Source organism: Neoarius graeffei, chromosome 14 (genome assembly GCF_027579695.1).
Source record: "Neoarius graeffei isolate fNeoGra1 chromosome 14, fNeoGra1.pri, whole genome shotgun sequence".
Classification (NCBI taxonomy): domain Eukaryota; kingdom Metazoa; phylum Chordata; class Actinopteri; order Siluriformes; family Ariidae; genus Neoarius; species Neoarius graeffei.
Window position 1 is genome coordinate 22,533,957 of NC_083582.1, and position 17,431 is coordinate 22,551,387.

Genomic DNA, 17,431 nt, shown 5'->3' on the forward strand with positions numbered 1-17,431 from the left:
ACACGAACATGACTCTATGCAATTTCTTAAATAAACTATACAACATGGCAAACATGTTAGATTTCTGTTATAATTACGTGAAAAGAAGCTGTTGTTACACAAATATCCAACTTTTAATTGCACAGCGCAAGAAAACTGGGTCCGTGGCTCGCGGTCATGTTGTGACGTCAGCGGGAGAACACACTGCAGTTCACTGGCTGTTCTACTCTGGTTCTACTCAATGGAAATGGCGCATGAAAACGCCGGTGAACTCTCTAGTGCTAGCTCTTCCTCTTCTGGGAGTCTAGAATTGTGTTGATCTCTTCCGAATAGAATCTATGATAGCCTACCCTCTTTACCCTTTGCCTCTCGTTGCTAGGCGGCAGTTACATGAAAGCCGCAAGCTTTCATAAGCAAATACATGACTGATATCATGCCGACTTTATGATTACATTTATGATTATCATGTAGAATCTATAGCTCTACGTACCTTTATCTTATGTCGTTTCACAACACATGTTCTGACAGGAGGACTGTCTTTGGATCCGGCATAGCTACTAGTAGAGCCCCTCCGGAATACTGGCAGTGTTGCCAGATTGGGAGGAATCCCGCCCAGTTGGGCGGTTTCAAGTGCATTTTGGTGGGTTTTGAACATATTTTGGGCTGGAAAACTTCAGCAGTATCAGATACTGCTGAAGTTTTCCAGCCCAAAATATGTTCAAAACCCACCAAAATGCACTTGAAACTGCTCAACTGGGCGGGAAACCTCCCAATCTGGCAACACTGTGTAGGCACTGCTGATGGTAGTAACACACGTTTGTGATGAACTGAACACCCAAGAGACTCTTTTAAGCTGGGAAGGGTGTCAAAACAATCCAAATCGAAGTGTTCAGAGCACAGGAAGGATGTTGGTGAGGGCTCCCACTTGTCACGAGTGCGCCTGACTTGCTTCACCCACTTCGCATGCAGCTCGGGATCTCTGGGAAACTTGAATAAACTTACCCCATCCTTGTGGGTTTTGGAGCAAAAGCTGGCAACACAACGCGAAGGCATAATAACTAATATATATATATATATATATATATATATATATATATATATATATATATATATATATATATATATATATATATATATAATGTATAATAATAATACTAATAATGACAAACTGAACACCTGTCGCATCAACAACAAACTGGTAAGTTAGGAAGAAGGTTCTTTCGCTGACGTCATATAGCTCCTCCTCCTCTTTCGTCTCCTGGGTGCTGCAGCCCTGTCAAATTTGCCCAAATAGCCACGTTTTTTATCATAACTTGTAAAATAGGCGCCTTCGTGAATTAATATATGGATCATCGGGAATTACTTTTTATGTTATAAAACATCGCCAAAGATGTCAAAAACGTGTCATCAGCACTTTAATGTGTTGTTATAGATGTGTTGGTGCCAATGGGTCAACATGGGCCAGACATTTGGTTCTTGTGGATCGGACCTGGTCTGCGGGCCGCCATTTAGGGTTCAGGGGTTTAAAGGTTAAATATTATAGACATAGTGTAAATTTTTCACAGTGATAAATATTGTTAAAATAATTTGCTTCACTAATAAACACAAAATGAATACCAATGTAGTCTGGTAAACAACAAGAAATGCCTAAAAATGGACATACTGTCACATGGTTTTGTTTTTCTTTTATGTTTAAAAAATGTTTATATAGTTATGCATGTTTTAACTTCTTAATTGAATGTGTTTGAACTATTGCATGGCTACAAGTAGAGGCTTATATAATTTTCATCTCATGTCAAATGGGTTTTTCTCATTCCTCTATATAACTTGTATAAATTGGAACGAAATGTTCCAGGCCCATTGTGCAACACAGCAGCGCACACACCTACATAATGTAGTCATATACAACAGTGTGAGATAGGAATAGAACAGTAAATCTACAGAGGGGCAATTCCATGTAAATGTCAACCTCACCATGCAAAAATAAAGCAACATGTAATACATCAAAACCACTCCCAGAGATATCACCTAGGCCTGTATTTTACAGATGTGAATAAGTTGAACCAATTTGTAACCAACCTAATATGTCACTGTCAGTCTTTCTTTCTTATAATATAAACCCCAAGCTAAAATCAACTTTGATCATGTATTATTGCCACAAGCCACAGAAACATATGCTAAAATCCACAAAACAGCAAAACAATAGCCATCCTAAATATTATTTAAGAACTTTGATAGTTTTAGCTGATATTTAGAGAGTTTTTCAAAGGGTTATGGTGGTTAAATTGCTGATTTTCTAAACATATGCCATGTCTATTTCAGACGCGTCACATCCATAACGCTGACTTTTCCTTCCGAAACTCTGCATGAAATACAAAATATTTTAAACAAAGATTTTTTAATATTCACCTTGGACCCCTCTATCAAATGGATATCTCCATTTCGACATTAGGTTTACAATTTCACAGAGTTTGATAAAAATGTACAGTCACCCAAGAAAAGTGATACTTTTTCTGTCACATCCATAACGCATCTTTTATTGGCATTTTCTGGCATGCCCTAGATGTACTATGGGAATTGTTCTTGTTCTATCACTTCTCCAGTATGGTACAGCCTTAAAATATGCAACACCTGTTTAAATACTGGGAGACAATAAAACATGCACTGGGTCATTTGTTGCCATTTTGAGTTCAAGTGTCACGTCCATAACGCTGGAATTGCTCAGAACAATAAGTGCATAGGAGAATAACTACACAGAACATGGGCTGTAACTGTAAACTATTGTGTAGTGTAGCAGCTATAAATATAACAGCAATATTGGCTGCCAAACGAATTCCATAAATATAAAGTGATTAATGCGGCTTTGTAAAATGCAGGTGTGCAATGTTTTTGAGCCATACTGTGTTAGGTGTTTGACTAGCCCAGGTGAGTGTTGAGAGGCAGCCAGATGTTGAGTAATCTGACTGCCTCAGGGAAGAAACTGTTGCAGAGTCTGGTGGTGGTGGCACTGATGATCCTGTACCCTTTGGCAGATGGCAAGATGGTGACAAGTCCACGGGGATGGATTAGAGGGGTCGTCCGCAATGCTGATAGCTTCTTGTCCTTACTAAAGAGCCAGTGTGGGTTTTTTGTTTTTTACTGTGGACAAAAAAATTCCATTGAATTTCACTTCATGGTGTCTTCAACCACTTCCTTATTTTTAAATAAATTTCTGAGTGGATAGTATCTCCATCCTTGACTCTTGTATGCTGCATAAATGGGAATAAAATAAATATATTTTTGAGAATAAAAATCAACCGCAAAGTTGTCATTCGAGCTGCCCCGCTGAGCCAGCCAGCCCTGAGTGTGTGATGTCACAGCGATAACCGGTTTTAAGACCAAGGCCTTTTACAGCTATCGACCAAAGTCTCATAAATAAAAAACTTATGGTGAAAGTAAGAAATACCATTACCAACTTCTTCAACTAAGACTGATTTGACTTCATTGATTGTGGGTTGACTCTCATTAAAACAGGATAGGTGTTATAACTTGTGCAACATACATGTACATGCATGCATTTTCACTGATAAAATGTAAAAGGCTAATTAAATAATCAGATGAACCAAGACAATCACATTCTGAAGTAAATTAAATAATCTTATACCGGTAACTTAAACACACAATACAAGTTACATGTATTAATCTAAATGCAGGTCAACAACGTGGTGTTTTGGGGTTTTTTTGTTGTTGTTTTTTTAATCCAAATGAGAGGTCAGAGCTTACCCATCTGTGTTCTCGCTTCTTGAAGGCCAATTGTTTTTGAAACAATCTGACTTTCAGTTGTTTGTTTGGTTCTCCATTTGTTTGCTTCTTCCATGTAAGGGCGAGATGGCAGCAATATCCAGTTTAGAAATCAGACAGCTGCTCCACTCATTCACTTTTCTTCATACTGTATAGACCCCTTTCACATGACGTCACCGCGCCGCGAGATTTTGTTAGGCGCCATATTGGAAGACCAAGTACATGCACTCACAATATAAAACAAAGTACGAGCGAGAGTAAAGTGACACGATGGCTGATAATTCTGGTTATGTGAGTACATTACCAGTTGCAGAAAGGGCACGGTATGTGGAGAAACTGGCTGTGATTGATGGGTTTGACCCATATGATAAGACTCGGGGCAAGGGAGAATGGAAACATAAGGAGGACCTGACACCAATTCTGCCATCTGTTTGCTACCCAGACATTGTAAACTATTTGTTGTTTACACCCAGTGCCTACACTCAGTGTTTGAACTATGCCGATATTTTCGGGGGGCCCCTTTTTTTCCCTTGGGGGTGTGTGTGCTTGCTCTTGTCTCGGAGCGCGGATCTCCAAACACATGAAAAGCCTATCTTACGCACATATCACGCGGACTCCACACCTCCACACACGCATCGCGTCTGAAGTCATAACTCATCAGGGGAAATCGTGTCCGCATTGGCATGTTCAAAAAACAACCTCGCATCAACAATGATACCACACGCAAGGAAAAAAAAAAAACAGTCAGGCTACTCAACAACCAACCTGGCAGCAGCGAGCAAGCCCCAAACCATCCTAAATTATTATTATTATTAAATTGTAGAAGTCTGGGAGGCTTGCTCCTCATACAGTTATCAACTTGGGGCCACTTTAGCATGTTTTAAATCTGAATTTCTTGCGTTTGCTTACCTCAAAGTGTCCGCAGATCATGCACAGACTTATCCATTATATCCACAGTTTTTTGCCAAGTCTCACACAGGTTTCTTTCAAGTCTACTGTTGGGCCAATAAATCATAAATAAAACAGCTCAGATTTGTTTGTTTAAGTCATTTGCCACTCCACTTTATTCTCGTGGGTTCACATACCGCTGCCGTTATTATCCCCTTATCACGAGTTTGTTGGTCTTCCAAAATGGTGCAGGGTCTGTTTACTTCCGGTTTCGGGTGACGTCAGTGAAAGGGGTCTATAGTCCACCATTACTGCTGGGCTCAGGCAATTACTAAAACCTGGGACGGAACAGGATGTCACTGGTTTTAGCAACAACTGCAGGGAGGTCACTGCCCGAGCGATATTCCCTTCCCGTTCCATCCCAAGTTTTAGCAACAACCCTCGGCTCACTCCAGGAGGACTGGTGCAACTGAACTCACTTTCCTTTTTTAAATAAATAAATAAATAAATAAAATGCTTTCCTTTTCTTGTAGTTTTATTTAATTGTTGGTACAACACCCTCTTTCAATACGGGCTTATAGCCAATGCTGCTCAACAGATCAGAGGTCTCATATGAGTCTTCAGTAAAATGTGCAGAGCAGAGGAGAGACCACTTTGTAGGTGCCCAACGTGCCCATGAATTTCTTGCAAAACGCGTCCAAATCTTTGCAGTTTGAACATTCTTGGTCCATGAATGCAATGTAAGACTACATTCAGACTGCACCCTGAAACGACCCATATCCGATTTTTTTGCCCATACGCGACCTGTATCCGATTTGTTATTGACAATCTGAACAACACAGATCCGATTTTTTTCACATGCGACCCAGGCCGCTTGGATATGTGGTCCTAATTCCGATGCATATCCGTTATTTTCACATGCGACTACAGTCTGACCGGACAGGTCGCATTCATGCGACCTACATGTCATCAACAAGAGACAAACGTCACTATTCTATGTTGGCTAATCCCGCCTCTTTGGTGGAAAACAACAACATTTGTACAGTTTTCAGAATTTAAATAGACTTTTATAGAATTGATCAAGCTAATCAGGGCTTAATTTGAGGGGGAGCAAGCCGGAGCGCGCTCCGGAACCTCGGACGTTGGCTCCGGCAGCTATTTACACTGGATCCGGTGATCCGCCACCTCTCTTGACTATGTAACAAAATAAAAAAATAATAATAATTAAATAAATAAATGCAAGTTTATTTAGTGTTAATGTCTGATTTTGATATCTGTCTTATTGGTGATTTCTCTCATGAAACGACATCCACAAAATATCTGTTTGTATATTACGGAAAAGGAGGGTGCACACTTCCGTGGCCGCGGGAGGAAGACGCGCTGTTCGGGGAAAAAGAAGTGGAAGCGCTCTGCCAGCAGTTTTGCATCAATGACCCACAACATGTCATCAGGGCATTCAGGGAATTCAGGGAAAGTAATGGAGAATTCATCCCAGATGAACTGAAGAGCCTCTTGGCCGCAATCAACACTGTCCCTATCTCAAGTGTAGAGTGTGAGCGGGGTTTTTCGCAGATGAACTTCAGTGTTATTACAATACATGCCCAGAAGCGCCCCCCTTCTTCTTTTTTTTCGCACCGGAGCCACTCATCCTCTGCGCTCCGGGACCTCCCACTTTACAAATTAAGCACTGAAGCTAATGGTGGATTTGGTAGGGACCTGGATGTTAAACCATCCTGTATTACAAGATTATAAGATTGTTCTGGAAATTTCCAGTAATTTGACACCTTCGGTCTCATTAGTCTGCTGCCCACATTAATCAGATTATTCTGTGAGTTCCGCTGCCGCCACAAAAACCACATCGCCAGGTCTTGCCTCATCTCCATGCTTTAATTGCAAACTTGAAGAGTGCGCTTTTTTTTTGTTTACGTATTATGTAGATGTGCTTATATTATGTGTCAATTTGCGCATGCGGGACACTTTTGGGTCGTTTTCCGTTCATATTGGAGATCGCATACAAGTCTCATATAATTGGTAATGTGAACGGCCTAACAAAAAAATCAGATTTCACAACAAATCGGATATGGGTCGTTTCAGGTTGCAGTCTGAACGTAGTGTAAATCCAGCTTCTGTTGTGTTGCTGCACCGGCCAAAAACACATCTACGTGGCATGGTGATAAATTAGCTCAAAATGGAGGATCAGAGTTGCAGTCAGCTCTGTGTTTTAGTATATCGGAAATGGCGATGAGACCGATAGACTTCCTGCTGTGATGTTACGGACGTCAAGGTCATTCACTCAGACCGCTACCTATATAAATCACTTTAATCATAAAAATTACTATATTAGATTTATTGTTAACGCTTAAAACTATTCCTGTGCCATTCTTGAGGTCTCAAGGCATTTATAAACGAAAGTGAGGTCATGGCTATGCGTATATGCTTTAAATAAGGAAGTGGTTGAAGACACCCTGAAGTGAAATTCAGTGGAATTTTTAAACAAGTCCACAGAGCAGTATTACTAAATAAGATGTGTTGATACAATGGCATCATTTCCACCAAACTTAAGATAAAGGCCACCCTAAAACACATTAAGTTTATATATAAATTTTAATGAGTAAAGATTGTGATGCTTATATGTTCCCATGACAAGATAACTAATGTGTCTCACACTGATGTCACATGTGAACATTGCTAGTGCAGTGTAGCGGTTCAGTATGGGTGGGTGGAGCACAGAGGACGGCAGGACAGAGATCAGGTTCAAAATAGCGTTTATTGCTATACTTTTCAGTTAACAATCTTTAACATAAATCAACACGCACACCCGACTGGCGTCTTGTTCAGGGATGAGCTCTCTGCTCTCTGCTCTCCCTCCTTATATAGGGCGTGGTCACTGGGAAGACACACAAACACAGGTTAATTGCTCTCAGGTGTCGTGATTCTGCCACTTACCTTCCCTGACTCCGCCCTCCTGTCACAGACCGGCGCTTGACCACGCCCCCACTGCCACATGCAGTTATAATGGAATTTCATAAGTCAACAATCACAAACATTGGGGATAACAATCAGGGCTCTCTTTTAGGTCCTAAAAAGAAAAGTGCAAGAGCTTCTTGTCTTACCTACCATTTTCCAGACCTGTCCAGTGGGAAGTTAAATGTAGAAGTAATGAAAACAGCAAATGTTGGACTCAGAGTTCCAGATGCAATGCAGCCATATGATGCTGAGCTTCTGAGTTACAGTTGGGATTCGGCTAGCTAGTGATCTAAAAGCAGACCACTGTCATGACATTGATGGAAAGCATTGTAGGTAATGTAGGAAAATGTTATCCAATGTTTAAGCCAAAAGAAGTAAAATTTTATGAATTTAATCATAGAATAAATCTTTTGCACTACTGGATATCAGGTATCAGTTATAAATATGGATATGCAAGTCATTCAAGGTGTATTTGTCCTTTAAGCTATTACTCAGTCGATCTACAAACACTTACAATGCAGTCAATCAATGAAGAAAACTAACATAGATCAACTCAATGTTTTCTTCTGATATGTGTTGTAACATTATGCAATTCCTTTGTTTCGAAGTGCTGGTTTGGATGTAAGTGATGTTTAATTACCTTTCCCTGTGTCTGTCTTCTGCCTCCTAGTATTTCCCTCAGAGATATCTGTGCATCTGAGCTCCTCTGTTTCCTTGCCATGTTCGTTCCATCTTCCAGACAATGATGAACTTCTCAACATCACCTGGTCTTTCAACAGATCTGTCATTGCATCCAGTAATCAAACAGAAAGTTTGAAGAAACATTACTTGACCACATCAGCCAGTGGACTCAATGGATTTTTCCCCCTGATGTTGTATAATACCACTCCACACAGTCAAGGGGTGTATGAGTGCCATGTAAAGAGCAATCTAACCAATTACTTCAGCAATGTCACACTGATAATTTTGGGTAAGTTACATATCACCATGAAAATGATTTGTGGTGCCTTGTAACACTTTTAAAAAAAATGTTTATTTTATTAAGTCATGTTCAATATTGAACATAATGATTGCTGAGAAGCCAGCAATCATTTGCCAAGGTGACAGTGGCTGCATTTTGCTCTTAAATGAGTAAAACTTGATTTTTTTTTCCTTGCAAATACACCAAATAACCAAAATGTGGTTAACTAGCATCCATGCTACTAGCATGATGGCATTAAGGGCATTCTAATAAGCTACTTGAAATGTTTAATAATAATAATAATCTCATCTCATTATCTCTAGCCGTGGCGGCACGGTGGTGTAGTGGTTAGCGCTGTTGCCTCACAGTAACAAGGTCCGGGTTCGAGCCCCGTGGCCGGCGAGGGCCTTTCTGTGCAGAGTTTGCATGTTCTCCCCGTGTCCACGTGGGTTTCCTCCGGGTGCTCCGGTTTCCCCCACAGTCCAAAGACATGCAGGTTATGTTAACTGGTGACTCTAAATTGACCGTAGGTGTGAATGGTTGTCTGTGTCTATGTGTCAGCCCTGTGATGATCTGGCGACTTGTCCAGGGTGTACCCCGCCTTTCGCCCGTAGTCAGCTGGGATAGGCTCCAGCTTGCCTGTGACCCTGTAGAACAGGATAAAGCGGCTAGAGATAATGAGATGAGATGAGATGAGATCTCTAGCCATTTTATCCTGTTCTACAGGGTCGCAGGCAAGCTGGAGATGCAAACAAGATAGCAGAGGCAGAGCGAAAATGGGAACATGGAGCAGGTACAGGATTCAGGAAACCAGGACCTCAACCTCAAGTAGAAAGGCTCGGTAATGCGTACTGACATCGCATAATACTTCGCACCGATAGGGTGTCTGAACTAGCCTGGGCCCGCCCATCCTAAGCGTGATGCAACACGAGGGCCTGTTCCGAGCTTACACGGAGTGCAGAATTATTAGGCAAGTTGTATTTTTGAGGATTAGTTTTATTATTGAACAACAACTATGTTCTCAATCAAACAGAAAGACTCATAAATATCAAAGCTGAATATGTATGGAAGTTAGAGTGGGGTGTTTTTAGTTTTGGCCATTTTAGGAGAATATGTATGTGTTCAGGTAACTTTCACTGTGCAGAATTATTAGGCAACTTAATAAAAACCAAATATGTAGCCATTTCACTTATTTATTTTCACCAGGTACACTGATATGACAACTCCAGATTTGCAAATAAACATATCTGACATTCAAACACAAAACAAAAACAAATCAGTGACCAATATAGCCACCCTTCTTCATGAGGACACTCAAAAGCCTTCCATCCATAGATTCTGTCAATTTCTTTATCTGTTCACGACCAACATTGTGTGCAGCAGCAACCACGGCCTCCCAGACGCTGTTCAGAGAGGTGTACTGTTTTCCCTCTTTGTAGACCTCACGTTTTATAATGGACCACAGGTTCTCTATGGGGTTTAGGTCAGGTGAACAAGGGGCCAATGTCATTATTTTTTTCACCTTTCAGACCTTTACTGGCTAGCCACGCAGTGGAGTATTTGGACGCATGAGATGGAGCATTATCCTGCATGAAAATCATGTTCTTCTTGAAAGATGCTGACTTTTTCCTATACCACTGCTTGAAGAAGGTTTCTTCCAGGAACTGGCAGTAGGTCTGGGAGTTGAGTTTGAGTCCATCCTCAACTCGAAAAGGTCCAACAAGCTCGTCTTTGATGATACCAGCCCATAGCAGTACTCCACCTCCACCTTGCTGGCGTCTGAGTTGGAGTGGAGCTCTGTGCCCATTACTGATCCAGCCACAGGCCCATCCATCTGGTCCATCAAGAGTCACTCTCATCTCATCAGACCACAGCACCTTAGAAAAATCAGTCTTAAGATATTTCTTGGCCCAGTCTTGACGTTTTATCTTGTGTGCCTTACTCAGTGGTGGTCGTTTTTCAGCCTTCCTTACCTTGGCCATGTCCCTCAGTATTGCACACCTTGTACTCTTTGACACTCCAGGAATGTTGCAACTCTGGAATATGGCAGAACTGGATGCTAATGGCTGCTTGTTAGCTTCACGCTTGATTTTCCGCAGATCATGTGCAGTTATTTTGCGCCTTTTTTTTCCCCACATGCTTCTTTCGACCCTGTTGACTATTTGCAATGAAACGCTTGATTGTTCGGTGATCACGTTTCAACATCTTCACAATTTCAAGAGTGCTGCATCCGTCTGCAAGACATCTCACAATTTTATACTTTTCAAAGTCTGTCAGATCTCTCTTCTGACCCATTTTGCCAGAGGAAAAGAGGGTGCCTAATAATTATGCACACCTGATATAGTGTGTTGATGTCATTAGACCACACCCCCTCTCATTACACAGATGCACAGCACCTGATATACTTAATTGGTAGTAGGCTTTCAAGCCTAAACAGCTTGGAGTGGGACAACATGCATTAAAAGGATGTTGTGGTCAAAATACTCACTTGCCTAATAATTCTGCACTCAGTGTAGTCTGGCCAGGCAAGCTATCTACAGCATTTCCAAGCTCCCGAAAAATCGGGAACCAATCAACTTTGAGCATCTCCAACGGCCCTGGGTAGAGGCATGTTCAAGGCACTGAGGTAGTAGAACTGCGACCGGAAGCCATAGATTGTTTACAGTGGTAGATACTGTATTGAAAGCATTCAATGGGAAGTTCTCATTGAAAACAGAGCAAAGAGCAGCCCTGGAGGTATTTATTGAAAGGAAGGACGTTTTCGCCTTGCTCCCGACTGGCTTTGGTAAGAGTTTAATCTACCAGTTACTCAAGCAGTTTCCGTCGCGTCACATACGTCAGAGGAAAGAGTGATGTGATTGGTTTAAGCTTCGTCACAGCCTTTTCTGGCTTCGACCAGTAGCAAACTGAGGCATTTCAGGGAGGCAGGTCAACCACGGGCTCTGGGAAACGGTTTGGCTTAATAGCTTGGCCAGACCAAATGCTCGCAGAGCTTTGAAGTCGCGTTAGCCAGGCTATGTCTGAACAGTCCTTATGTAGGTGCACTTAATTATGTTCGGGTGCGTGTCGTTAATAGCACACATGCTAGAGTCCACTCAATGCGCGCAGCCCAGGGCACGCCTTCAGGTGCATGTGCCACAGCATGCAAGACTGACACAATTTCGTAACATCTTATCATATGGCAGCCAAAGAACACGTTCCCCTCAAGAAAAAATAAAAACAATGAATCCCTTGGGAAAATGATGAAATAAACAGTAAGAGATCTTGATGGATGGATCGTGATGATGGATCGTGATGGATGGCATTGGACGGGTCAAGTTAATCCAAGTTCACTTGACCAATGATGATTCCATAGGGGTGAATGTGTTCAAGTAACGGTTGAGTGAATTTTGTGGGACATCAAAAAATAATTACATCTTTTTCATAAACTATAATGGATGACTCATGGAAAAAAAATATTTTTACATACATATTTGTGACAAGTCATGGAATCCAAGGACACATGTCAGCCAAAACGAATTAATTAATTAATTAATTAATTAATTAATTAATTAATTAATTAATTAAAAGAAATAATTAATTTCTCGGATTCGTTTCGGCCAACATGTGCCCGTGGATTCCATGGCTCGTCACATATGTAAATTTACTTTCAGCGGTACATAAATGTAACCTCAACTGTGGAATCAGCTCGGAAATCTATATTCCTGTAAACTACCTATAAGCACTGGGAAGAAGAACAGATATAACATAATGTCTAGCAGCAGAAAGTAATGGCAATTTAACTTCTGGTAGAATTTTGAAATTGCTTCATTACTCAACTGATCCGTTCAGCTTCAATAGTTCTAGATTATTCTCTACCACAAGTCCATACATCCATCCATTATCTGTAGCCGCTTATCCTGTCCTACAGGGTCGCAGGCAAGCTGGAGCCTATCCCAGCTGACTATGGGCGAGAGGCAGGGTACACCCTGGACAAGTCCCCAGGTCATCGCAGGGCTATCTACCACAAGTCCAGTCACTTAAAATGATTTGAACAATTAAATACCTTCATGTGGCAGTTCCGTTGAGTGGGTGGAGCACAGAGGACGGCAGGACAGAGATCAGGTTTGCGTACAGGCTTTATTGCCACACTTTTCAGTCTAACAATAACTTTCCCAATAGAGAGAGACACACACACACACAGCGTCTCGTCCAGGGATGAGCTCCCCTCTGCTCTCACTCTCCCTCCTTAAATAGGGTGCGGTTTACTGGGGAGAACATACACAAAACATAGGTTAATCACACTCAGGTGAAGCGATTCTGCCACTTACCTTCCCCAACTCCGCCCTCCTGTCACAGACCGGCGCTTGGCCACGCCCCCGCTGCCACATACCCCCACCGCCCGACTCAGGCTGGGCGCCCGTCCGGCCCGCAGCCGACTCCCCCCCCCCTTGACGGGAGAAGAAGTCCGCCACAACCATCTGTGCCCCCGGCCTGTGGACCACCTTGAAGTTGAAAGGTTGGAGCGCTAGATACCAACAGGTGATCCGCGCGATGGCATCCTTCATGCGGTGGAGCCACTGGAGGGGCGCGTGGTCCGAACAGAGGGTGAAAGAGCGCCCCAGCAGGTAGTAACGGAGGGCGAGGACCGCCCACTTGATCGCCAGACACTCTTTCTCGATGGTGCTGTAGCGCCCCTCACGCACCGACAGCTTTCGGCTGATGTATAATACTGGGCGGTCCTCTCCCCCCACCTGCTGGGACAAAACGGCACCCAGCCCTCTGTCCGACGCATCCGTCTGTAACAAAAAAGGGAGAGAGAAGTCAGGGGAGTGCAAAAGTGGCCCCCCACACAGTGCAGCCTTTACCTCAGAGAAAGCCCGCTGGCACTGCTCTGTCCACTGGACCGGATCTGGCGCCCCCTTTTTAGTGAGGTCAGTCAGCGGGCTGGTGACGTCCGAATAATTAGGTATAAACCTACGATAATCGCCAGCCAGCCCCAGGAACTGTCTCACCCCCTTTTTGGTCTTGGGCCTCGGGCAGGCCGCAATCGCTGCTGTCTTGTTAATTTGGGGATGCACCTGCCCGTTACCCAAGTGGAAGCCCAGATACCGTACTTCCACCCGCCCAATCGCACACTTCTTTGGGTTGGCAGTGAGCCCCGCCTGCCTCAGCGACCTAAGGACGGCCCTCAGGTGTTGCAGGTGCCGCTGCTAGTCATTACTATAAATGATGATGTCATCTAAGTAAGCGGCCGCATAGGTGGCGTGGGGCCAGAGGATCCGGTCCATCAGCCGCTGAAACGTAGCGGGCGCCCCAAACAGCCCAAACGGAAGTGTGACAAACTGGTGTAAGCCGAACGGTGTGGAAAAGGCCGTTTTTTCCCGGGATAATGGAGTCAAGGGGATCTGCCAATATCCCTTCGTCAAATCCAGTGTCGAGTAAAAGCGAGCCGTGCCTAGTCGATCGAGCAGCTCATCAATACGAGGCATTGGGTACGCATCGAATTTAGACACCGCGTTGACTTTTCTATAGTCCACACAGAACCGGACCGAGCCGTCGGCCTTGGGAACCAAGACCACCAGGCTGCTCCAGTCACTGTGGGACTCCTTGACGATGCCCATTTCGAGCATGGCCTGAAGTTCTTCCCGAACCACCTTTTTTTTGTGTTCGGGTAATCTATAAGGACGGTTACGCACTACCACCCCCGGGGGCGTCTCTATGTGGTGTTCTATGAGGTTGGTGCGACCGGGCAGGGGCGAGAACACATCCGAAAACTCAGCCTGCAACTGGGCGACCTCCGTGAGTTGGGTCAGGGAGAGGTGGTCTCCACAGGGGACCAGAGAGGTGCGAGATGCCAATGACCCTTTTTGGACCTCCGGCCCCAGCTCCGCCTTCTCCGGAACTACCGACACCAACGCCACGGGGACCTCCTCGTTCCAGAGCTTCAGCAGATTGAGGTGGTAGATCTGTAGCGCCCCCTCCCTGTCCGTTCGCCTAACCTCATAGTCGACGTCCCCGACTCGCCGTGTGACCTCGAAGGGCCCTTGCCACTTGGCGATTAATTTGGAGCTTGACGTGGGCAACAGGACGAGTACCTTATCTCCCGGAGTGAATTCTCTAAGGCGCGTGCCCTTGTTGTACAGGCGGGTTTGCCATTCCTGGGTCTGCCGCAAATTCTCCTGAGTTAAGTGGGTGAGCGTGTGGAGTTTTGCGCGCAGATCCATAACGTATTGAATTTCATTTTTGCTCTGCGAAGGTCCCTCCTCCCAATTTTCCCGCAGTACATCTAAGATGCCGTGCGGCTTACGCCCATACAATAATTCAAATGGGGAGAATCCCGTGGAGGCTTGGGGGACCTCTCGCACTGCAAACAACAAGGGTTCAAGCCACTTATCCCAGTTACGTGCGTCCTCACTTACTAATTTTTTGATAATATTCTTGAGGGTGTGGTTGAACCGTTCGACTAAACCGTCCGTCTGTGGGTGATACACGCTGGTGCGGATCGGCTTAATCCCCAATAACCCATACAGTTCGCGCAGTGTCCATGACATGAATGTAGTGCCTTGATCAGTCAGAATCTCTTTTGGGATTCCGACTCGGGAGATAACGCGGAAGAGTGCCTCTGCAATACTACGTGCGGAGATATTGCGAAGAGGCACCGCTTCCAGGTATCACGTTGCATAGTCCACCAGAACCAATATAAAGCGGTACCCTCGTGTTGACCGATCTAATGGCCCGACGAGATCCATCCCAATTCTTTCAAACGGGGTCTCGATTAGTGGTAGGGGGCGCAAGGGCGCTTTTGGAATGGCCACTGGATTTACTAACTGGCATTCGCGGCACGCCATACACCACTTACGGACGTCGCCGCGAATCCCCGGCCAATAGAATCGGGCCATTATCCGGGCGAGTGTTTTATCCTGCCCGAGGTGTCCCGCCATGGGATTAAAGTGAGCCGCCTGGAATACCAATTCCCGGCGGCTCTTTGGAATTAACAACTGGGTGACACGCTCCTTCGTCTGAGTGTCCTGCGTCACTCGGTATAACCTATCCTTTAAAATGGAAAAATAGGGGAAGGTCGGGGTGGCATTCGGCTGGAGCGTTTGACCATCGATTACTCTCACTTGGTCAAACGCGTGTCGCAGAGTTTCGTCTCACGATTGTTCCAGTGGGAAATCCGCGAGGGATTCCCCAATAGAAAGAGGAGGGGCCGGGGGCTCCTCACTCTGTCGCGGAGATGACGTAGACGGCTCTGCGACCGCAGCTCCAGCCAAAACAACACCGGGACCCCCCCCGCTAACCGGCAGGACCCACTCTTTACTAGGTGTGCCATCAGCCCCCGGAATCCCGGCCAATCAGTCCCCAAGATTAAAGAGTGGGTAAGGCAAGGATTAACCGCCGCCTTTACTATGGATTTGTCCCCTCTGAAATGTATGTGGACCGACACCAACGGGTAGCAGTGAACATCCCCGTGCACACACAACCCCTTCACCCCTTGTGCTCCCCCCAATGCCTCGTCTTGCACCAGGCTTTGGCGGATCGAGGTCTGGTTGCAACCCGAATCCACCAACGCCAGATATGTCGCCCCTTGTACACTTACCGGTATGCGATACGCTCCGGCCTGATCGAGGGCAGCCTCTGGCGCGTCGGGGATCCGCACCACCGCCCCCACCTCCATCGCGGCACACTGTTGCTGCAGGTGGCCCGGTTCCCCGCAGCGCCAGCAAACCGGCCCGGGCCTCCCCTCTGCAGCTGTGGTTTGAGGGTCACTCACCTGAGGGGGGGGGAGAGACAGACACAGAAGGGAGAAACGGGAGGGCGCCACGGATGCGGCGGGCCGGCTGGGGTGGAGCCGGCCCCCGCCTCCGTGGTGGGGGAATGGGGCGAGGACAAGACACGGGAGGAGGGGGAAGAGAGAGAGAGAGAGAAGAGGAGAGAGAAGATGATGACATCCGTTGTCCTGCCGCCGGGACAGCCGCCAGATGATCCTCCGCCAGTCCTACGGCCTGATCCAGCGACGCCGGGCGGTGGCACTGGACCCACTCGCGGTTCCGGCGGGTAGGCGGGCGATGAACTGTTCCAGCGCCACCTGGTCAATGATCCCCTCGGGGTCGCGATCTTCGGCCCTCCGCCACCGCCAGCAGGCGTCCCGGAGCTGCTGGCCGAACGCGAACGGGCTGCCGACTTCCTCCATTCGCAGTGCGCGGAAGCGCTGCCGCTGCTGCTCCGGCGTGTGCCCCACGCGCTGGAGGACAGCCCGGTGAAGGTCGGCGTAGGCCAGCCGGTGGTCAGCGGGGAGCTGTAGTGCGGCTAACTGCGCCTCTCCCGTCAGGAGGGGGAGGAGGCGCGCTGCGTGCTGCTCCATCGGCCACCCCGAGGCTTCGGAGACCTGTTCGAACAACGCGATGAACGCCTCGGGGTCGTCCTGCGGGCCCATCTTAGTCAAGGTGATGGGAGATGGGCCCGCAGCCGGGGCGCTGGTGGACCCCGCCGACGCGAGGAGGCGCCGGAACGCCTCTCGGTCTTCCTGTTGAGCCAGCACCAGGGCTTCGAAGCGGCGCTCCTGCTCTTTCCGGAGCATGACGAGTGCCTGGTGCTGGCTCTGCTGAGCCGTGGCGAGGGCGTGGACCAAGTCCGCGAACGGGGAGGATTCCATGGGGCTGCAGGACAGGTGCTCCACTTTCCCGGGTTTCGGCACCACTGTGGCAGTTCCGTTGAGTGGGTGGAGCACAGAGGACGGCAGGACAGAGATCAGGTTTGCGTACAGGCTTTATTGCCACACTTTTCAGTCTAACAATAACTTTCCCAATAGAGAGAGACACACACACACACAGCGTCTCGTCCGGGGATGAGCTCCCCTTTGCTCTCACTCTC

At 46.1% G+C, this 17,431-nt stretch overlaps 1 protein-coding gene across 1 annotated transcript in view; it reads left to right on the forward strand.

Moving 5' to 3' along the window:
- The first annotated feature begins 2,926 nt into the window (after positions 1–2,926).
- Positions 2,927–17,431, forward strand: part of si:ch211-180a12.2 (uncharacterized) — a 72,070-nt gene continuing 57,565 nt past the window's right edge. The window contains exon 1 of the mRNA XM_060938822.1: positions 2,927–3,029. Coding sequence (XP_060794805.1) covers positions 2,927–3,029 — 103 coding nt within the window. The remainder of the gene's footprint in view (positions 3,030–17,431) is intronic.